The sequence below is a fragment of the Primulina huaijiensis genome, chromosome 5 (genome assembly GCF_012295235.1).
Source record: "Primulina huaijiensis isolate GDHJ02 chromosome 5, ASM1229523v2, whole genome shotgun sequence".
Lineage (NCBI taxonomy): Eukaryota > Viridiplantae > Streptophyta > Magnoliopsida > Lamiales > Gesneriaceae > Primulina > Primulina huaijiensis.
This window is the reverse complement of record NC_133310.1, coordinates 16,920,075-16,942,887: the sequence shown is the minus strand read 5'-3', so window position 1 is coordinate 16,942,887 and position 22,813 is coordinate 16,920,075. Positions and strand designations below refer to the sequence as shown.

At 36.7% G+C, this 22,813-nt stretch overlaps 1 protein-coding gene and 1 pseudogene across 1 annotated transcript; both read right to left on the bottom strand.

The window, feature by feature from the left end:
* Positions 1–121: 121 nt before the first annotated feature.
* Positions 122–1,895, bottom strand: LOC140976707 (reticulon-like protein B22; annotated as a pseudogene).
* A 17,930-nt stretch (positions 1,896–19,825) lies between these two features.
* On the bottom strand, positions 19,826–22,307 carry LOC140976704 (F-box/kelch-repeat protein At1g51550-like). Its single transcript, XM_073440964.1, has 2 exons — positions 21,829–22,307; positions 19,826–21,315 (listed from the first exon to the last, which is right to left on the bottom strand). Exons 1-2 carry the CDS (start codon positions 22,247–22,249, stop codon positions 20,360–20,362), a joined length of 1,377 nt encoding a protein of 458 aa, XP_073297065.1. The 5' UTR covers positions 22,250–22,307; the 3' UTR covers positions 19,826–20,359.
* Positions 22,308–22,813: the final 506 nt, after the last annotated feature.

Genomic DNA, 22,813 nt, shown 5'->3' with positions numbered 1-22,813 from the left:
CATGTACACTTCTTTTTCTTTCATGAAGAGTAAAATGATAAATATCTATCATGTGGAGGAGGGATTTTACGTCGTGATGGGTTGAATCGTAAATTTTGCATTGCTCAGGAGTAAAATAGTCGTTTGACACGTTGGGACACAATTGAAATTGATTTTCACGCATTTCCATAAGGCGCTGGCTTAATATAATAGATAGATGTAGGTTTTCTCGTGCAGTCGTTCACATATTCATTAGATAAAATTGGTTGTGTTTTGGAACAAGATATTAAAAGCAATACATGAACATAAACACCATTATAGAAATGCAATCCTAAATTAGGTTGTGAGAGCATGAGCAATGAAAGTTCAATTTGTCGATGGGCGGAGCATCATCTGTACATTTATTTGGAACACTACATATGTGGACACTGGACAGTGTTTCAGGTAATAATGGAAAATGCGGGTTTTGCCCTACAATCTGTCCAGGAAACTAAAAAGAAGAATATACCAGTTTTACAGAACTGGCGGTCTGTAGATCATTAGTTGTTATCCTGCAAAGAATTTCTGTCATCTCTCCTCCCAGAAAATATCGGCTGACCTATGTTGCTGGTTTGTGAATTCTCAACCTTGTACAGACAAAATAAGCACAATCCTGCACGACAGAGAATTTTAAAGTATACCAGGGAATATAGCTGATTTGCGGGCGTGCGCAAAAATGCACCGATTTGTGTAAAAATAATGAAAATCTAACTTTTAAGAATCACGACGATTATGGACAATAAATTTAACCGTTCGTTATAGTCTCTTAAACAAATACACCGTCAAAACGAAAGAAAAGAAAATAGAACTTGATGAAATAATCTCTTAACATGATTGTATATTAACAAATCAGTAGAAAATTACAAAAAAAATGAAAAATATAACAAAATAGTGTTAGAACATGTATGTGGATGTTAAAATATGACTGAAAAAACATGAAAAAGCTTGACTAAATCTATGAGAATTTTGTAGAGAATTGCCTGGAGTTTTTGCGATGTCTGTTCTATTTCCTTCTCTGTAGCCGATGCCTTTTTTCTTCCTAGCAACCGTGCGTTTTTTCTCCACTTCCCCATGATCCATGTTCTTCCGCTTTTCATTCCACGAACTATCTTTCCTCTCACGATTCTTTTTCAGCGCTTTGTGATCATTTTGAATCGATAGAAATTGATCTGCTACTTGTGATGAGCTTATATAATTTAATTGGACTTGTAATTAAATTGGGTTTCGATGATTAACTATTTTGGCCCAAACAACCGCTAAAATCTTCATACTCCAAAAAGTTACACTGAGTAGGCAAAAGAAACAAGAGGCGTCGAGAATTTTGCATGAAGCAAGAAGATGTAACAAGATGATTACCTATATATGCAAACGTGACACCTGAGACAGCTCGACCGATCACTGATAGCACATACAGACAGCATACCACCTGTGGCCAAAATAAATGTCAGATTCTCCAAACCACCACTCAATTATATAATAATCGATACCTCATTCATAGGCACTCGGAAAACAAGTAGCTTCTAAGTTTCAAGCAGGTTGAAGTGAAAATGAAACTGCAACGCCAAAAATAGGGGACACCTTGAAAAAGAGGCGCTTGTCGTGGCCGGTGGCGGCGACACGGAGTACGGCGACGTTCATATGGCGAAAGAGGATGGCCAGCGAACAGAGGAGTACGATGAAGACATCTGCAAATAGGGGGAGACGATGCTGGAATTCCGGTAAGCGCAGTGGTAGTAGACCAGCGTCCCACTCAGCACCACCCCAACTTCCACCATCGTCACATTCTGGATTTGATCGGATTTACGGGATATGACACAACTTGTTACATAAGTTGTTCGGAGAAAAAATAATTTTTTGAGTTCAACGGTGGTTTTAAATCTTTTGATTCATTAATTATTTTTTAAAAAACATAATCAATAATTTTTTATTTTTATTGTTCATTTACATTTCGTCAAAATATTGATGAGATATAATAAATTACAGAAGAAATATAAAAAACATTAATGTGGTATTAAAAATTGTTTAATTATTTGTGCAAAATTTGATAATTTGGTTTTATTGAAAATTCAGTTAAACAAAATCAACTTATTTATCATAAATCTTGGAGTATGTCTCTTGTGAGACGGTCTCACGAATCTTTATCTGTTAGACGGGTCAATCCTACCGATATTCATAATAAAAAGTAATACTCTTAGCAGAAAAAATAATATTTTTTCATGGATGACCTAAATAAGAGATTTGTCTCACAAAATACGACATGTGAGACCGTCTTGCATAAGTTTTTGCCTAAACTCTTTAATTTAAATTAGTATGGCCATAATAATTAAAATAAGATGCAAGCTCATTTTCATATTTCAAACCAATGTATCATATGTAAGCCACTGTGATCTAAAATCAAGATTTTTTAAATGTCAAAATCCTTAATTTTTAAGGTATAATTACATATATCTTCCCTTATATATTTTTTTAAAAAAAATCAAATATAATTAATGTTAAATTTGTGAAAAGCAACAAATAAATCCATGAATTTCTAAAATTACAAATACCCCAAAAATTTATATTTATCTTATATTTTACACCTTTAGGCATGTACTTATCTTACATTTTCAGGGGGTTAAATATAAGAAAAATACAAACATGAAAGTTATCATATTTATTTGTTATTTTTGGGAGATATATTTAATATTTATATAGTTGAGTTTTTTTTTTTTTTTTGTTATTATGACAAACTTCAAGGGAACTAGATATAATTAACCAATTTTTTAATTACAATTTTGGTGATTTTGATTACTGATAAAACTGATTCTAAAATCGGTTCGATATATTTGGTTTCTGTGGATAATTAAGTAGGTTTGGTTTTTCAAAAATAAAATCGATTAAATAAGTTTGATGTAATTTGGCTCAGTCGGTAACCAAATAGACCAATTGCACACCCCTAGAAATTGGATCAACATAATCAAAAATTATGAGCTAGAGTATCGAAACCAAAATGTAAAAATGTAGTGGACCAAAACAAAATTGGACAAGCTAGTTGAACAAAAAAATTATGTTACTTTTTGGTTCTTGTATTATGACATAATATTATAATTTAAAGAATTTTTATTCATATACTTTGTTAGAATTAAAGATTTCGGAGTCTGACAAATTTGAAGAACTGATTAGCTGAACTGAAGCCAACTGAATTAAGATTATATAACTGAACCTACTCGAACTGAAATAATTCAAACTGAAGTCATCCGAACTGAAGATTAATAAATAAAATCGGATGAAATCGAACTGAATAAAGATAACTGAACAGTAAAGTCAACTGATCTATCAGTTGGAAATGAACAGGACGCATTAAGACAGATCAACGGATAAGTCATAAATCGAACAACTGATATCAGTTTGACACGTCATCAGCTAGCTCAGCCAATAACCGAAAAATCGTACACAACAGACTGTAACTAACAGTAGAAGCGCCGCATATCAGACTACAACATCGTACTATTGTTAGAATAACGTTGACACATTCAGATAGAACAGTTCAAACAGATATGAATCATTTAATGCATTCATTGTTACCGTTGAGATGGAAGCCTATAATTAGCCAAAGAATTCAGTATGAAGAAGATTGATTTTCGACGTTAACATAGATTTTGAGAACACTTGATAAATTCAGTTATACATGATCAGTTGCGATGTTTATACACTGAAGCTCATACTTCAAAGATATATTCATAGCTTTCAGGCTATCATTTGAGCTAAGATTACTAGCACATTATGTTGGAAACTAAATTTCGGTTGTTTGAAAAACTAAATGATTAATGTTCATAACTGATTCGAGAGTAACTTAACATATACTCTAACTGATAGTTTCCTGTAACTGAAGAATAACGCGCAGATTTTCTAAGGCAACTAAAACAAGCTGAACTGAACTTTCGAAGACAACTGACTGATCAGTTGGAAACTGATCAGTTGCTACAAACAATTGTAAACTTATCGACTATTGCCTATCAGCTGATCCTTCAGCTGTACACATCAAGAAAAAGACGATCAACCGAAAATAGTAAAAAAGCAGACTGCAACAGATAGTGGGAACGCCGCAATTCAGCTGCAGTGTACGAATGTCAGAAGAATGTTGACATGGCAAACCAACGGATACAAAGATTCAAATTCTATTAAATGTTACCGTTGAAGAGAAGCCTATAAATAGCAGAGAAGAGTAGCTGAGAGAAAGCAACACATCAAAGTTCTGAACATCTAAACTCGTCTATTCTCTGAAAAATACGCTGTTACTCTGCTGAAATAAAAGCTCACGCTTATCGCATATATTCGTAGCAATAATGCTACACTTTCGAGCTTTCTAGCACATTATTATCATTGTAAAACTCGATCTTGTAAGAGATCAGTTGTGCTAAATTCAGTTGTATATTGTGAAGCATTTTGTAAACTAAGAGTTTCAGTTTTGGCAGTGTTAAGTCCAAACTGAAGTGAGTCTGTACAAAATTTTGTATCGATTAAAGTCTTTTAGTGAATATCATATCCTTGTGATAAAAGGGGTGATGTAGGAGTATTTGAAATCTCCAAACATCCGTAAAATTTTGTGTTCTTATTTTAGTTTTTATTCTATCTATCAGTCAGTTTTATTCCGCACTTTATTGTTTACTGATTGATATTGACTGACAAGATTCCGAGTATCAGTTTATCACTAAATTGAACTCAACTTTCGAAAAGTTTAGAAAAGTTGTGAGTGTTTATTCAACCTCCCTTCTAAACACTCTTTTAACCAAGTATTCGATCCTATCACATTACATAAAAAAATATTTGATCTTCTTAATATCAGTTGTGCTACGAAAACTAAATCAGCTGTATACTGATAATTTGTAAGAAACTAAAAGTTTCAGTTTGACAGTATTTAAATCCAAACTGAAATGGTTATTACAGCTTCTGTGTTTAATCAAAGTCTTTTAGTGAAAATGTAAGGTCCAGGAAATTAAATTTACGTAACCTGAATGCATGCAATCTAGGGTTTTAATTAAATGGTGTGTTTATTTATTTTTGTGCATTTAATGCATAATTGTTGCATGATAGGGATTTATTTCATGATATTTTAAAAGTTCATGCATTAGGGTTTTTAGATGCATTTCGCGCTCGATCGAGGAACGGAGACCGGAGAATTATCAGAAAAATTATTTTAAGTATATGTTTAATTTTTATTAATCTATATGGAGTGTTTTAAGTGTATTTTTTTCAAAAATAGGCTTTATTGGGTATTTTTACCCGCATGATTTTATTTTTATCCGATACGTAAATTTTATCGAATCGGGGGACTTTTTGAGGTCTCGGACAATAATTTCAAAAATTTACCTAAACGAAATATTTTTTGGGAGTGTGTTTGGGATTGATGAGCCTATTTTTAAGCTCTCAAGACTCATTTTAAACTTTTTAAAATTAATTAAGGGCCCATTTGTGTAGTGTTTTCTATTTAAACATGTCTTAAGCCTACCCTAAGCCTAAACCTAAAGCTATCAGCCGACACCCCTCTCCTTCAGCAGCCACACGTGAGAATTCAGCAGCTCCATTGCTGCAACTCATCGGCCAAGCTTGTTATTTCAAGAAAATTTCCTCTAGTGCCTTCCCTTCGCGCGGTTCTCCTAGTGTTCGAGCATCATATCTTCAAGGCATGAATGTTCTTCCTTTGTGCATCATTCACGCTAAAATTATGCGTAAAGTTTGTGTTAAAGCATGTAAAACTTTCGATCCATGCATGTGTGTTCCTCGGTGAAGGTTTAATTGTGAATTATTGCATTGTTGTTGTTTGCTCACGTTTTTTTTTGTATTGTTGTGCAAGGGGCTACAGTGTTAGGTTGTTAAGGGACTGAGCACGGTGACAAGATGTTGTTTTGGGGTTAGAATCGGCTGTTGATTGTTGTAGGTCGAAGGCCGAGAGGTGTGTGTCTCTAGGTGGCTTGTTTTGATAGGGTTTGGGAGAGAGACCGATTCGGTTGTGTAAGACCCATCCCTAGCCATAAACAAGACCCTGGTGGGTCGAAGTTATGGTCCTATATGGCTGGACAAGGCTGGAGCTGGTCTTGAAGCCAATCGATCGAGGAGTAGGCTCGGCCGCAGCTAAGTGTGTTGGGTGTTCTTCGGGTGTTCGGGTGTTTGGGCCTGTGTGGGGCTGCAAGTCTCATTTATTTGGGACCAATAGGGTCTGTCCTTAGTCCTGGGTGGCTTGGTTTGGGGCTGGTTCGATCCGGTAAGCCTAGGGTTGGTAGCTAGCGTGATCAGTGAACTAGGGTTTTCGGGTTAACACACACTGGGAATTTCAGTAGCTTTCTGGCCTATTGTTCGATTGTCTAAGGGTCGGGTTTTGAGGTTTTTAGGACCTTTTAGATGTTTATAAGGTGTGGTAAAAAGTTGGGAGAAATTGTGTTAAGTACCGGTTCGTTTCGGGTTAAAACCGGGACTCCGGTCCAAGTTTTAAAATGATTCGATTAAGTATTGAAACGGACTCGAGTTTACGTCTAAAAAATAATTTTAAAAATGTTTTGGGATGATTTAAGGAGTTCGGTAAGCTTCGGGTCGAAATTTAGAGGTCCAAGGGTAAAATGGTCATTTTGGGTTTCTAGGGGCAAAATGACCGGTGAGATTTTAGTCCTGACAGCTCCCTGAGCAAATTTTATCATGTTTTAAAGGTTTATGCATCATGATCACGATTTTTATGAATTTATGAAATATACGATGCATGCTTGATTTTAAGAAAATTTACGCATGTGCATAATTTTGATAAGTGATGAAAATGATGATGATTTGAAGGATGTAAATTAGTTGTGGCTGTTGAAGTATATGTAAATGCTTAAGACGTATATGTAAATGATGATGATGAGGCCTAGGCACAGTGGATAGGTAGCACTGTCACTGATGTCCGACACCCGCTGGGTACCGCGGTTCTATGTATGATGGATCAATCATAAATGATGAATGATGTACGATAATCACCACTAATTAACTGAATTCACCAAAGGAAATGATGTTGATGATGACCGATGATTGATGATAATGATGAGCTGTTTTGACATGTAATGATTTCATATGACACGCCTGCATTTACGCTTTTTAAGTGCATGAAAGGTATGTTGATTACAATATATTTTCACTTATGTATGCTATGTATATGTACTTGATATTTATGGTACATGTGTGTTGAGTCTTTAGACTCACTAGGTGTGTGTGATCCAGGTGAGCATGTTTATGAGGGGACTGGAGATGCAGAACTCTGAGACGGAAGACTAGATGTACGTGCACGACCCGAGGACCACATTTCTTCCGCACATGATGTTTTTATGGATTTTGAAAGAGCATGAGCGTTTTTATACCTGATTTTTATACGCTGTTGATGGTTAGGTTTTTTACTCGTTTATGTTTACGCATATTACGTGGGATGAACTTGGCAATTTTAAACTGCTCTATTTTTACTGTCAAATATTTACGATTATTTTTAATTGTTATATTTTCAGTAGAGTTTCATGCATTCAAAATATTTAAATGAGATTTTCGAAGTATGAGATAAAAAAATAATATTTTCGCATTTTAAATAAGTAGATGTTTCAAAAAACCTATTCTTGTGATAGAAAGGGTGACGTAGGAGAATTTGAAGTCTCCGAACATCCATAAATCTTTGTGTTCATTATTTCAGTTATTCTTTGAGTATTCAATCTATCGGTTAGTTTATCTACGCACTTAAGCTAGTTAACTGACTGATATCAACAACAAGATTTCTGATATCAGTTTATCACTAAACTGATTCATTATTTCGAAAAAGAGCCATGCCTAATGAACGCAAAGGCACGTCTTAATCTTCCTTCAATCATCTTTCACACCATATTATGTGTATTTAATTATCCTTGCATGAAAAAGATGATGCACTTCTTGTATTTTCGTTTTTTATGGCTATACATGCATAAAACTAATGTTTTCATCTAGTAAAACTCTTGCTCATGATGCATAAAGGGGATGCCATCATAGGGCAATGGGAAGGAATGAATTTCAGAGGGTTTAGGATCCATATAGGAGGTTGCATAAGGGATGGACAAAGAGGCAACAAAGCTGAACGAAAATTAAGAGTTGCATGGGCTAGGGTTGCAGTTTTGCTTCCTAGATGCAGGCGGCTGCTAGCTACTATTATGGTACGTCCAAGGGTATTAAGAGGGTTGAGCCATGGTCCTAGGTAGGCTGAACGAGGGCTAGTTCGAAGGCAAAAGGGCTGGGAGGTGAGGCATTGTCGCGTATGACTTGTGGGTTGAGTGGCTGCGACTTCTAGGCTGGTTAGGTTTTGTCCAATAGGGTCCCTAGGGGTCTTAAGGGGGTTGGTTAGGGTCTGGACGGGTTGGCTAAGGGCTAGGGTCGAGGGTTGCTTGGGGTGAGTAAGCTAGGGCTCGAATAAGATAGGGAAGAATTTCAGCGGCTGTTCTTTGCTTGTTCAAGGGTTGTAATTGGCTTGATTTGAGTTGTATATGGTATGGTTAGGTGTTAATAAGCTATGGTTCAAGTTTGATAATGTTTGTTCAAGTTTTGAGTCAATTCGAGTTAAAACTGAGGCATAGGTTTAATTTTTAAAACGAATTGGAAAATTAGTCGAGGAACTTAAGTTTACATCTAAGAAATATTTATGGGTGTATTTTAAAGTGTCATGTTAAGTGTAAGGTCCAAAATTAAGACGACGTAATCCAACTGCATGCAAATCTAGGGAATATGAAAAATGATTAATTAATCGATTTTAATTGCTAAATTGAGTATGTGATATGTTTATAAGATTTTTTTAGCAGTTTTCTATGCATTTAAAATATATTTTTAAGGGTTATTCGAGTTGTGATCGAGGAACGGAGACCGAGGGCTGAAAAATGAAGAATGCTTTTATTAAATAATTGTTTATAATTATTTAAAATATGATTGATGCTTTTTCTTATTTTTGAAAATAAGGGGTTTTGAGGTGATTTTATACGTCGGGACGTAAATTTTATCGGTGTTGGATTTTCAACAAAAATACGAACGTTTTGGCAACCCGGCTAATAAATTCACAAACTTTATCAAGCAAAATATTTTAATTAAGCACTAATGGGCCTAACTAACTTTGTTAATGGGCCAAGGCTTTGATTAGTATTTTAATTAATTATATAATATACAAAACCTACCCATACCCCATACCATTCACACGCCCACTTCCCCAACACAATACAAACTTTTATTTTTTCTCCAAAATCACACGCACACACAAGAAGCAATCTAGGGAAAAGTTTCGAAAATAGCAAGGATTTCAAGCCAAGGTCGTTCGTCATCGTTTTTCGATTCGTCAACGTTTAATCGTGCATTTAAAACGCAAAAGCACGTCATATTCTTCCCTTTACTCATCATCACACCATAATATGCATATAAATATGATTTGCATGAAAAAAAAACATGTTCCCTTTTTATTTATTTTTGTTTTTGTGCAAAACATGGATTTTAAAGCATGTTATTTGATTCAAAACTTGATGATTTCATACATGAAGGGGATGTCATGTTCTAGAATAAAAAGGGCAACGTTTTTACATGTATTAAGGGTCCTAAGTCGCACGATATAGTCTGCACACAAGAATTGCACAAGCTGGAAACCGAAAATTTGATTGGGTGTGTCAAGGGCTCGGGTTCAAGGTTCATGGTGCATGTCTCAGCTTCAGTTGCGACCAGGGATGGGCTAGGGTCGTGCTAGGGTCAGGGAAGGAGTCCTAGCCATGCTAGGACTCGAGTCAAGGGGCTGGGGAGGAGTCATAGCAAGCTAGGACTCCACCCGAGAAGCTGTTGGAAACTAAATTTCGATAGTTTGAAAAACTGGGCATTTAATAGATTGAATTAACTGATCAAGACTGATCTAAAGTATGTAAACTATCAGTTGCCTATAACTGAAGATTAATGCGAAGATAATCAAAGGCAACTGAACCAGCTGACTGGACTACACAGACAACTGAATGATCAGTTGGAAACTGATCAGTTGCTACAAACAGGTGTAAGTTTATCAAGTTATAGTCTATCAGCTGATCTTTCAGCTGAACGTCATCAGTTAAGGAAAAGGACATTCAACCGACAGATAGTACTAAAGCAAGACTGCAACTAGTAGTGGGATCGCCGCATTTCAGAAAAGCTGCAGTGTACTACTGTCAGAACAATGTTGATGTGGCAAACAACGGATAGAAAGGTTCAAATTGCATTCATTATTACCGTTGGAAGCAAAGCCTATAAATAGCAGAGGAAGAGCAGCTGAGAGATCTCTCCAACAACTTCGAACTTAACTACTCTCAACTTGACTCTTGAAAAACTCTTAACTGAGTTGTTACTCTGCTGGAATATTTAAAAGCTCACGCTTATTGTATTCATTCATAGCACTTAAGGCCATACTTCGAGCTTGCAAGCACAAACTGATATTATTGTAATCATTCATGCTAAGTTATTTCAAAACCAGTCGAGCACTGTAAGTTGTTTGGTTACTAAGAGTTTCAGTTTGGCATTGTTAAGTCCAAGACTGAAGTGGGTCTGTACAACTGTTTGTATCGATCAAAGTCTTTTAGTGAATATCCTATCTTAGTGATAGAAGGGGTGACGTAGCAGTGTTTCAAATCTTCGAACATCCATAAAATCTTGTGTGTTTTTATTTCAGTTTTTATTCTATCTATCAGTCAGTTTATTTTCGCACTATTATTGTTAACTGATTGATATCGACTGAGAAGATTATCGAGTTTCAGTTTATCACTAAACCGACTCAATATTCGGAAAGATTGTGAAAATTGTTAGTGTTTATTCAACCCCTTTCTAAACACTCTTTCACCCTCTAACCGATCCTATCAGAAGCATAGGAGTGCAGGCGCTGGTTGTTCAGCTTGCGCTGGGTTAAGGGGCTCGGACAGGGGGTTAAGGCTGGGCTAGTCTAGGTCCTTAGGGTCCTAAGAGGGTGCACAAGGGTCCGAGCTATGGGTTGGCTCGTTGGTGAAGTTGCTAGCTTGGTTCGAAGAGTCCTAGCACATGTAGGAGTTCTCGGCCGCAGCTGCTGCTGGTGTAGGGGCTTCGGTTGGGGCTTGGGTTCGAGTCCTAGTGGTTCTAAGGGTCAAGGAGGGTTCCTAGAGGGGCTGTCCAGGGGTCGGCTTAGGGTGGTTTAGGTGTGGCTCGGTGAAAAATAAAGATGGCTCGAGGTAGCTTGGTTCGAAGGGTTAGGTTTTTTCTTTTTCGAAATAAATTCGAAACATGGCTCATGGGGGTCGAGTCATGGTTCACGAGGCTAAAATAATATAAAAAGTCTAAGTATTAAATTTAGGAATTTTATATTAAAGTTGAAATTAAATCGGTATTAAAACGCATTAAAAATTATTAATTAAAAGAATAATTAAAAATCTAGGATTTAAGCTAAATAAAATTATGAGAAGTGTAATTTAAACTTAAATAATTATTTGGGACACGTTAGAGTCAATGGAATTAAGAAAAAGTCAAATTCAAGGATATTTACGTCTAGGGGTAAAACGATAATTTTACACCCGAAAATTAGTAAATGTCATGGTAGTGTCCTGAATGCTGTTTTATATGTTAAAATATTGTTTTAAATGTTTATGGATTTTAATATGTTAAAATGTTTATTTTAAATATTTATGGAATTTTATAATGAAACGATAAAGTTAAAAGACATGTTGCATGCTTGGTTTAAAAGAAAAACGTTATATGCATGTTTAGTTTTTATAAAGTGATGAGAATACGAAACGTTGAAGGAAGTGAAGTAATTGTGACTAATACGATGATATGTTGGAGGTATCTTGAGGGAGAAGGTCTCAGTGGGAGCCCGACGATCATATTTTCATTGATACGAATACGATGATATGTTAATACGTAAGGCCAAAGCTCAGTTGACGGGTGAGAGTGTCGCTGATGTCTCCGCCGCCCAGTACTATGGTTACATGTAGATGGATCCATCGCCCAATACCTAGACGAATACGAAAGTTACAATTAACGATCTGAATTCAACAAAAAGAAAAAGGAATACGTATATGTTGATGATAATATGTATATGAATATGTTGATGATAATATGAGTATGGAAACGTTGATGATGATATGAAAATGTTTATGTTAAAGTTTATGCATCTTCCTGAAATGTTATTTTAAGTACATGTATTTTTCACTGTTGTATGTGATCTGTATATGTATTATGTTGTTATCAAGATTATGGTGTGTCTAGTCTTTAGACTCACTAGGTGTGATTGATGCAGGTGAGTTGGATAATAATGATGTCGGAGGTCTTGGTGGTTGAATTTGTTGGACTGACGGTGCACATAACCCGAGGACCAACGCTTCTATTTTTTCGCATTTATGATTTTAAGTTTACGTTAAAGATTTTACGACTATTTAGTTATGCTTTGAGAGGTTTTTGAGAGGTTGATAGTATGGACTACACTTTTCAAATTATTGCTTTTTAGGTTTGGTAAAATGTTGGATGGTTTTATGTTTTGACTATTTCCTTTGATTTTCAAATATTAGTTGGTAGTTTTATTTTAAAAATGGTGCAAAAATATTTTATACTTATATGTATGGTTCGGCCGATGCTAGGGAGTTTTTTTAAAAAAAATTTCTAGTACTTTTTAAGAAAACGAGTAGTGGATGTTTCATTAAGTTTGGATGGATTTGGGTCAATGGTTTAAGGTATAAGGATAAATTGAGAAAGTTAGGGTTTCGGGGGCAAAATGTTCATTTTATACATGAAAAATGTTAGACGTCCTGGCAGTGCCCTGATTGCTGTAATGAATGTTAAAATGTTTATTTCAAATGGTTATGGAATTTTATGAGAAAACATTAATGCTAAAAGACATGTTGTATGTTTGGTTTAACAGAAAAATGATTTATATATGCATGAATTTTTATAAGTGATGGAATTATGAAAGGTTAAAGGAGGTGAATTGATTGTGACTAATACGATGCTACGATGATATGAAGATACGATGATATATAAGGCCAAGGCTCAGTTAACGGGTGAGAGTGTAGCTGATGTCCCCATCGTCCAGTATCGTGTTTATACGTAGATGGATCCATCGACCTAAAGCTAATACGATAAGTCACAATTGAGGATATGAATTCAATAAAAAGAGAAACATATATGTATATGATGAAAGGAAAAAGTATATGATGAAAAGAAAATGTTTAAAGTTTACGTTCATGAAAAGCTGTTTTATTAAAATATCTTTCACTGTTACTTGTGAATATATATGTATTACTTTTTATCATGGTTAAGGTTTACCGAGTCAATAGACTCACTAGGTGTGATCGATGCAGGTGAACATGATTTTGATGGATGACTTGATGGTTGAACTAGCTGGGCTGATGGTGCACATAACCCGATGACCTTTGCTAGTTTTCCGCAATTATGTTTACGATTTAAGTTTACTTTAAAGATTTTATGACTTATGATGCTTTTGAGAGATTTTGAGAGAATATGATATTTATGCTTTATTTTAAAAAATGCTAAGTTTAGGTTTGGTTGACGTTTACGATTTCATGTTTCGAATTGTGTTTTTGGATTTTTAAATAATTAGTCGATGCGTTTATCTTAATGACAAATTATTTATATATATATGTATGTGTTCTTTTCGGCCGAGAACAAGTATTTAAAAAAAATTTCTAGTACATTTTAAAGAAAAACGAGTAGTGGACGTTTCAACTTTAGTGTTCTGTATTACAGTAGAAAACAAACTACTAGAATGCTTTCTTTGCACCATCGTGGTGAAAAGGATGATTCCGCAGCTTAGCCCTAATAGAATGAACAATCTAAATTTATTCATTAAATCGGGCTTTTACACTATTTATTTTCCTATCTACAGCTGCCCTCCAAACAGCCATCCAGGTGCCCATTCCGCCTGTACAGGACCTTAGAAAGTCATCTGACAAGGCAATTCTTCTCAAGACCTTCTGCTCTTTGTAGAGCATTAGAATATATACACCTTCACCCCTGAAGATGTCTGCAGCTCGATAGACGCCGTCGGTATTTCTTCTCATGTGCCACCAGTTTCCTTGTGGCAATAGGTCCTCTACAAGGGAGACATATCCCCCTCTAAAACTGCAGATCCTGGAGCTTGGACCAGGTTGACAGGGTCTCCTCCAAAACACTGTCTTCATACCTTTTCTTGCAATTAGCCACTATGGATCTCTGAACTCTTCTGCAAGATCCGGCACCGAATAACTGCTAAGCTTGTATATCTGTTGTTTTGCTTTAATTTTATTCGTCTCTGAAAAGCTTTAAGTGATTTCATCTCTAACTTGTTTTCTTCCATTTGTAGACTCACTTTAGACCATTTGAAAGGTCGTAATCATTATGGTGACTGTTAGATTGACAAGAGAATACGAAGAGACCTCTGCCACCTACCGACTAGTCATTATTCAAGGCTAAGTTCATTTAACTTTATAGTATGTATGTATTTAGGGGTAAATATTGGTTAAGTCAAAAATTTAATGCGTCGGAAAGAACACGTTTCTAACCGTTGCGGTTGGAAAATGGACTATCTATATTTATCACATGATTTCAACTGCATACTCTCTAATAACAATAAAGTTCCAACGGTTCATTTTTCATCTTGTGCTTTGGGCACGTTACTCAAATTAATTGTTTTTTTAAAAAAAAAATCAACTTATTGTCTGCTCTTATATGACGTGACGGTTATCTTTTTAAAATTTAAAATTACTCATTATACTGCCATCGGTGACTTTTCAAATTTTAAAACCCATCCAGTGACAGTCTGCCACGTGGACTGATCTGTCTTTTCCCGAACCGTATATACTCATATCAACTTTACATTATCATTTTCCATTGGAAGCATTCAGAATTCTCGTACTCTATTATCTTGCGATTCTTTCTTTTCAAGGTTGTTTTGCAGAATCTATTGGTAAACCACTTTTCATTCACCTAATCAATGGCTTCTTCTATTTCTCACAACACTATTGCGGTTCTATTGCTCACAACACTATTGCGGTCAACTTTGCTTATGTGCTTGCTATGACTGATAAACCTATGCGAGCCATATTCCAATTGCTCGCAACTTCTGGCCTTAGATCATTTTTGGGATACAGCGAGCACTACTCCGAAACTATCTTGAAGGACTTCTTTGACTTTGCCTATATGGAAAATGGTGAAATCTTCTGCGCTGTTCAGGGAAAGAAAATTCGGATTATCCAGAAGCTGTTTGCTGATTTGTTTCAGTTGCCAATCACTGGAGTCACAAACGTTGCCACTCTTCCGACTGGCAATGCTGAGCTTTGGAGGACCAACTTCTCTCTTTCTGACTCTCCTATTTCTTCTCCAACCTGCCAGAAAAGGGATCTAAAGTTCGAATTTCGATTGATGGCTGATATAGTGGCAAAAGGGATTCTCGCTAAGGCTGGTGCATTTGATAAAATTACAACGGGAAATTTTCTTATCATGGCTACGATCGCTTCAAATCTTGATATCAACTAGTCGGATGTCCTGTTCAAAACACTGGGTTATATGGTGAAGAAAGAGAACTAGTCTCATGGTTTTGCGGTTCCAATTTGTTATCTATTGATACATGGAAGAGCCCAAATGGTGGACATGATTGAGGTTGGAAAAACGAAGTTGTTCAACTGGATAACGGTTGAAAATTTTAAAAAGAAAAATCTTCCAACCGATGAGGAGATTGTCTGTGTCAAAACAGAGACTGGTATCGAATATCTTAAGCAGAAGAAGAAATTTGTATCAGAATCAGTGCGTCCCAAGGTAACCAAGAGAAAGCTGGCTCTGAAATCCAGCTCTGATGAAGATTCTCGGGATGATGTGCCGGTCTCTCAAGTTTTTAAGAAGAAACGGTTAGAACAACCCAAGGCTGCGAAAATCAAGTTGATCAAGCATATTTTTACACCGTTGATCCCTCATCCAATTCCGACAGTCAAATTGAGCAGTCTCAAGGGAATTCAAATAGCCGAACTAGAAATCACAACTTCTTTCTCAAGTGTTCCTCTTCTTCATCTTATAGATAAGGGGAAGAAAGTTTTGATTGAAGACACACCCAAACAAAACAATGTGGACACTGCCATCGTGCTCACAGTCGAACGTGTCAATGAGATTGTTAAGAAGAAAATGGAGCTGTTTGATAAATTGGTTGAATTCTGAACGATCACAACATTTAAATCCCTTATTCAAACTGGCGAATTCAAAGCAGCTGCCAAACTCGAGCTTTCAATGATGGAGTGGACAGAAACCTCTGACATTCCAACCGCTCTGTTCCAATGAAACTTCCTTGAATTATAGCTAAAGGAAAGTGTTCTCCGAGCATTAATCCAACTCAATAGAACAATTTTGTTCACACCTGTCCAACAGCAAGGGATGATTCGTCTGTCATCCCTCAACTTGAACAAGATGCTCTATCACTCTCGGGGATTATCATTCTTAAGCGGCATGAACTTCAACTGCCTGTGGTTGGCGATAAGGCCAAATTCGAGCCTAAATTGAATCTGGATGAAGTGTTGGCTCCTGAGAAAATTGCAGATCTCTCTGCCACTCAGCCAGATATTCATGTGGAAAGTACACTAATTCAAGAGCCTGAATCATCTTTGCCTTCTCTCTTGGTACATATCGATCTATCTGAAGTACATCTGATTTCTGCTGAAGAAGTTGTACAATCTCTTTCTGTCTTTGATCAGGGAACAACCCACATGGAGATCTCTTCTCCTCCCAAGTTTGACTCCGAAGCTGATTCAGCTCAGGGTATTCCACAAGAAGCGTCAGTATCTTTGCCTAGTGTACATCAAGTTGACATTGAAATTGGTATTTCCTTGCCCATAGTTTCCTTTATTCCTGAGGGTCCATCAACTGATCTTGTAGCATGAGAACTCCCCAGCAATGTAATTCCTGTTTCTTCTGTAGCATTTGACAAGGCGGTTGATATCTTAGCTTCCGATATTTATAAACAACAGCCTTTCATATCAACTGGGAAAGTGTCATCTTCCCGCCTGGTTTCCATCAAGACTAGAATGCTTTCTTCATCGGACCTCTTCGAACCCAAGGAAGAATTTGTTGAGGAAAACATCCAGAAGTTGATTTTGGACCGCCTGGATCTTATGGACAAATATATTTTTGCTATCAACCGGAAGCAGTTTGATCTTAAAGAGGCTTTTCAGTCTATGAGATTTGATTTCTCCAAGGAATTTCTAGCCATGAATATCAGTCTTTCCCTCCAACAAGAACAACACAATTCCGCGCATATTCACATGTGCACTGAGCTTTCAGGCCATATATCTAGATTACAAGCACACGTTGATCAGCGCATGGATGCCCAAGGAACTCAACTTACTGAAATCATGCAAATTCTTCTACGTGTTGATGTCATAAAAAGGGAAATAAAGAGGCAGAAAGAAGTACAGAAAGCTGAAGAGGCTGTCAGGAAAAGAGTTGCAGATCGTGCCAAAGCTGATGAAGCTTTGGTACAGAAACAGTTTGAAGAAGAGAAGAAAAGACGAGCAGAGAAGAAGGGTTAATGTATTTGTTTGTACCTCCTGTAGCTCATAATTTCATTCACTCAATGAAATACAATATTTCTCTTATTATGTTGTTATGATTTTCTGTAAATTGTTGTATAGTCAGCAACTGGGTTTTGTCATCACCAAAAAAGGATAAATTGTTAAGATATTGTTATTACCCTTAAGTTTTGGTGATCGACAAAATCATAACAGCATCTAACTGTTTCAGGAAACAGCCGCAATCTCTTTTGTACAACAGGAACGTTTCAACCGCTTGCAGTATCTCAGCAGCTTGAAGAGTTTCAACCGTTAGATGTTCTCCAACCGGCTGTTAAAAACTTCAACCGCTTCATTTAAGGAGCTATTTATTGAACACTTAGTAAAGAACATGCTCTGACCGGATCAGGACATTCAATGGGTTGCACCGGTACAATCCCGATAAAGATTTTTATCATCCAGATACTTCTATCATTATCCCAAAAATGGAAAGATTATTCAAATATCCTATCAGTTCTAATGGAGCTAACGATTACCATAAACAGAACATCTAGCAGCAACCTTTCAGAAGAACGGGACTCAAAGTTGCACAAGCAAAGAAAACATTAAATGTTTGCGCAGCAGCTGATAGTGACATATCATATTAACATTACAAGTTTACGTTACATGACTGTTAGTTTGTTAGCCTTTATAAATGAAGAGTTGAAGAATTCAAGAGCAGAGCTCGTTGACTTCTGCATTCTCCGCTATACAAGCTTTTAATCGCTATATTGCTACATCACTAAGCTTGCATATCTGAAGATCTTGAGCGCACTTAAAGTTTCATCTTTCATCGCTCATTCAAGCACGTACTCATCAGAAATTTATCTGATCATTCAAGGATCAACCTCGTAATAATCAAGCCTATTGTTTCTTTATATCAATGACATTTGGGTTGTTTGATTTACTGAGTGGTCTGGTGAACCTAGGGTTCCTAAATGTCTAGAAGTGTAAAGTGATCGCTAAGAGTTCCAACACAAGTAATGTGATAAGTCCTGGTTGGAATGGGCTGTTGCAAAAGTTTGTAAAGCCAAAGTCTTTCAATGGAATCTTTCCTGAAAAAGGAAGAAGGGGTGACGTAGGAGTTTTATCTCCGAACATCCATAAAACCTTGTGTTTTTACCTTCTGCAAATTCTTACATTTTGAATTGTTTCTTGTTAACCAGCTAGCCAACCGGTTGTAGCTATCATTATAAATTATGAACCGTCTTCCGCACTTTTTAAGTGGTTTACATTTCTAAGCTGATATATCTTGAATTGTTCCCTCGCAACTGGGCGTAATGCTTCTTGAAAGCTGATGAATAATAAGTGTGTCCTTGTTTTTCCACACTCTCTGTGTTGTTTTTGCTGATGACCTTGGCCTGTATTTATAGCAGCAAGATGACTGTATGTCAAGACTCAGCGCATGTGACCGTTGCAGCTTGAATGCGTTCCTTGGAGTTTGTGTCTCGTCTTTTTCCGCATCTCTTCTGGAACAATTTGTCTTTAAGCTTTACTGCTCGGTCCATTATTGTCCTTTGACTGGACAAAAGCTTATGTACCTTTGCGCACAACTGGATTTCAATAATGTTGACTGTCATGTTCCGCAACTTGATTGCTCCTAACTGAATTTCTGAACTGCTTAGATGAACTGGTCTGCAGTTGAAGAGGTGAGATCGGTTGACTCGTCAGCTGAGCTGATTTCAATTGTTCAGTTGAACTGATCAGCTGGGACCTTCATCAGTTGAACACTTCATCAGCTGGCCGGACTTCTGAAGGTTTCCTGCTGAACTACCTTTCAGCTGGTTAGTCAATTGAACTGATTTAATATACATCAGTTAGATTTTGTTCAGTTCATAAGATCAGTTGGTGTGTTCAGTTGACATACCCGATAGTCTTCAGTTTTGGCTGTCAACTGATTATTTCAATTCCAGTTTTCTGAGCACTTAAGGTAGATTATTAGAAACACAATAACAAGTTTTGTTAACATTAAAATCAAGTAAAGATTGCAAACATAAAATGTTCCAACAGAAAGAGTTTCTATTGGATAGAAAAAGTGGGATGATAGAACTCAAAGAGACTCAGGAACCACCCACTTCTAAATAGTAGAACCTACACCCTTCAGCATATTGAAGACACACAAGCAACTAGGGGATCCGAAAAGGTCTCAAGGCCGTATAAGAGGATAAGTCTGCTTTTTGAAGAAGACCAAACTGATCCATTCCTGGATGTGATCCAAAAAACTTCAAAAAAACATTGTTTGTGGAGAACGAAGCTGAAATTGTGAGAATTATTTTTGTGGTTGCAATGGGTGCCACAATATCATTAGTTGTACAAGTAGTGGTAGGTACACTTGTTTTTATTTTATTTATTGTTTTAGAAGTCCTATGTAATGGAAAGACAAGTCCACACCCTGTCGAATAACGACTTGAGGCAAGAGTACCCATGCTTGCTATGTCATATACAATTCTTACATCTTGCTCGTACCATATACCATCCGGGTCTCTAAAAGCATTCTAAAAAGGGTAAAAGAAGACCGACAACTAAATTCGGCATATGAATGCATCTCCATATGATCACAAACCAGTTTAAAAGGCGTACCATATTACTCCTATTTGTAATTCCAAGGGAGATTGGAAGCCCAACAAGTACACACTGGCATATGCATGCACCTCAATATTTACATAACATTTCCCATTTATTAGTTTTCTTCTGAGTAGTTTTGCGTTTTAAACAGCAGATTCCTTACATGGAAAGCAATACCGTGACCTCACCAGCCTATTTCTTCTATACACGCGAAATCACGGAGACTAGTGCAGTATAAGCTCCACCAAGAAAAATTCTCCATCGAACCTTAAGCCTGATGAACCAGCAGGCTCAACTGACCCATCAACCATTCCACCATGCACAAACAAATAACACCCTGAATTATCAACACAAGCACCATGAAATGACCTACACTTGGGTTTGTGCCCCCCCTTGAATTCAAGCCTTCTCCATGTTTTTCTATGCTGCTGCTGCTGCTTCGTTGTCATCGACTCGATGTCTAAAACCCAAAAGTCATCTTTCCTATGCCTATTTGAATCTTCACCTCCGTAAATAAGAAGTCTATGTCCTATTATAAGGTTGGCAGAGTGGCCCACTCGGGGCATTGGCATAGGCACGCTGTTACATAAATCAAATACTAACTGTATCCATCTACCGCCTGAAGAATCAAAGAGCCATACATCATTAAGCACTTCATAACCCGATCCCCTACCTCCAAATAATATATTCTTTGCTTCATCAACATGAGTTAATGTGTGTCCCGACCGAGATGGAGGACATGGTTGAGACAAAATTTCTCTCCACGTCCCAAAACAGACATCTTCTGTGAGATCCAGAACCCATGTGTCACATAATCTCACACCGGATGGCCCGATGCCTCCATGGATAAGCATTCTTTTATTATCAATACAGCAACCAGCATGAGCACCCCTCGGTGATGGTGGCGGTGTACTCAAACTACTCACATCAAGAAGCCGCCAAGATAATTTAACATTACCAAGTTTTTCTTCAACTGTGACCTGGCCAACCCATGTGTCATTTTGGCGGACACCATGTTGATTGATCCCTCCAAACAAGACAAGATAATTGCCAACTACAACACACGAGTGCCCGAACCTCCCCTCAGGAATGCCCGAACTGGTCTTTTGCCATTTTATTCTTCTCCTCTTCAACTCATCAACTCCTGCATAAGCCGTCCATGTGTCTTCGAGGTGCCTTCCTGAAACCATCAAAACAGAGAGCAGCAATGACAAACAAGAAATGACAGAAATTCAGTAATCAAATTGATTGAAATAACAAGTATTTGGTCAGTTTCCCAGCATCTGCAACAATAATACTTAATAGAATGGAAATTATCCAATGGACTCGATCTTTATCTTTATTTCATAAAGATAAAGGCCCTGAGAAACGAAAATACTGCTAGTATAGAGTACGATGATGTTTTTCTACCACTATGGGAGATGGTTCTTTGGTCAAATGTTGAATGATAGCTCAATAATACATTTCAAAACTAGAAGCTCCTCTTGTTATGTCAACTGAGTAACAAATTCAAGTTATCAAGATGAATGAAATTGTTACTTTTTTCCTGCTGACCATGATATACAAGTATTAGGGGTGGGGAATATCAATTCCATCTGCAATACATATGCACACAACGTTATTAGGATGAATTAATTGAACAAGAACCCTCGTGGGAAAAAGCAAGTAGAAAGAGTGATTGGGTAAGGTTAACCTCCCTCACATCCCCCACCGAACAGAACCAAGCATCCGGACACCAAATTCAGAGAATGGGAAGCTCTGGGTCTTGGGCACGGCCACTCATCATCGTTGCCCAACAAGAGACTGTGGCAATTCACAGTGTCCAACTGGTAAACCTGCCGGTACATATTCTTCCATGGAAGCTTGGCCGCGTCCGCTGGTGGATGTCCCCAGTCCCTCCTATATACAGACTCCCACAGAGCATCTGAGTATGCCAAAAGATTCAACCTTTTGCATGTGGTGGCGAAGCAGAGAATTGATTGTATGGGTAAGAGGAGCAAGATCGAAAACAGTTGGTCTAGGGATAATCTTGCTATTGGAGATGAAGATACCGATGCATCAGCCATCTGTTGATGAAGATTGAATAATACTTCCTCCTTTCGCTTCTTTTTCATTCTTCTGTCTGTCCGAGAAAACTGAAAAGGATGTGAAATTTCTTGCTCCTATCTTCATTTATTCACTCTTTCCTTGTGCTAATTTACTAATATGCCATGGAATGTATATGCTAGGCTTATCTATACTTTTTATACTATATTATATTATTAAATTTGAGATAATTAAAATAATTAATTTTGGATATCATTATATGTTTTTAATAATTATATATATTAATAAAATGTTAATACTAAATCAGATATAGTTCAACAGATAGAATCTTTGTATTCTAAGTATTAATAAGCTGTAGCTTTAATTCCTATCTGGATCTTTTCTTTTCTTTTCCTTTTTTCATATTTATTTTTTAAATTCTTATATCAAAATTACAATGTACTATTTTTTAAATTTTGATCCTCATCAAATAAATTATAAAAATTATTGTACAAGCACGCAACGCATGCATCGATATGCTAACGATAATAATGAATAACCATTAATTATCAATATTCAAAATTTTATTTTTATATCATTTTTTATGATATAACTTCAATAGAAAAAAAATCCTTTCCAACTTCATTTTGTAA

Bases quoted from the DNA above. Each gene is read 5' to 3' on its own strand.
- LOC140976704 (XM_073440964.1), bottom strand. From the start codon at position 22,249: ATGAAAAAGAAGCGAAAGGAGGAAGTATTATTCAATCTTCATCAACAG. The intron at 21,316-21,828 runs GTTAACCTTACC...TGATGGTTTCAG, and splicing joins CGGTGGGGGATGTGAGGGAG to GAAGGCACCTCGAAGACACA.